Source organism: Penaeus monodon, chromosome 31, assembly GCF_015228065.2.
Source record: "Penaeus monodon isolate SGIC_2016 chromosome 31, NSTDA_Pmon_1, whole genome shotgun sequence".
Taxonomy (NCBI): domain Eukaryota; kingdom Metazoa; phylum Arthropoda; class Malacostraca; order Decapoda; family Penaeidae; genus Penaeus; species Penaeus monodon.
The window spans coordinates 18,498,447-18,499,686 of NC_051416.1; the positions used below are offsets into that span (position 1 = coordinate 18,498,447).

The window sequence follows — 1,240 nt, forward strand, 5'->3', positions numbered from 1 at the left end:
ATTTTTATTTTGTATTTATTTACAGGTGGCACACTGGCACCATAACAAGTTTTCATATTCAGCATTACCGTGTGGTAGGGCTGTGTATCCCAGAGAGACTTCATGTTCAGGATCTCATGTCTAATTCTACACTGGTGAGGAATGTGTAGATGGCAGCATGAGCAAGAGATGGGCATTTTAGATTGCATTTATCTTGATACATTCATATAGTACATATCATCAACTATTGTAGTAGGTTTCCTGTTTTGCTGCAGATTTTAATTAGGTGAAATTTATTGAAAGAAAGGAAGAAAAGTTGTTTTGGTTACTTTATTAGATTATATAATTTAGATCATCTTGCTCTATACAGTGAGATGTATTTTGATCTGATTATGTTTGTGTATTTAGATGGGAAGCATTGTTGCTCTTTTTGTACCTATCCTTATTTTGTATGTGATATAGTGAAAAATTCCATTTCTTATGTAAAATCTGTTTGTGCTGAAAAGAATTAAGAGCTGATTGCTGTAAGAATACCAGTAGCAATAGAATATTTACAATCTTAACTAGCTCTCTATACATGAATGATATTGATTATCATCTGAAAAGATATGTAATTTAGTAAGGAAATCATTCTGCTGCTTTTCTAGGGTAGGGAGATAGCTCCATAATCTTTTACAAGTTATTGAAAGGAATATTTTGTATTAAATTTTTTTTTTTTTTGTATACACATTAGGCTAGATTACTGCTAGATTTAACTCATCAGTAAAATGACTGAAATGATTACAATTATTCTCTTTACTTTGCAGAATCAAGTCACAGTTCTGAATATTGAAACTGGCCACATATCAGGGGTAGCGTACAGTGGAACTCTGGTACGAGGAGTGGAACAGTATGGCCGCAGACTGTTTCACTCCAACTCAGCACTTCAAGCAGCTTTACAAGCAATTCTGGTTACTTTAGGCTTAAAGATATATTTGTTATACCATCTTCTTGAGACTACTGATCGTAGTGCCAATGACATACTGAAGGGAATAGGAATAGCCAAAGGGGACTGGGACATTATAAAATATTTGACTAGCTTAATACAGGCACAGCTGAAAAATGCATAAAGTTAACCTGATGGCAAATTAGTACTTAATTTAGTATGATAAAATTATATAGCAGTGAATGAAGAATACTTCCATTACCATGTTAAAGTATTTCAGGAATTAATGTGATGACAATTTTTTTACACAAATATAATTGTATATACACTTATGCG

At 32.7% G+C, this 1,240-nt stretch overlaps 1 protein-coding gene across 1 annotated transcript in view; it reads left to right on the forward strand.

Moving 5' to 3' along the window:
* Positions 1-1,240, forward strand: part of LOC119593059 — a gene marked incomplete at its 5' end in the record, with an annotated part of 15,657 nt that overhangs the window by 14,279 nt on the left and 138 nt on the right. The window contains 2 exon segments of the mRNA XM_037941964.1: positions 26-134; positions 786-1,240. Coding sequence (XP_037797892.1) covers positions 26-134; positions 786-1,088 — 412 coding nt within the window.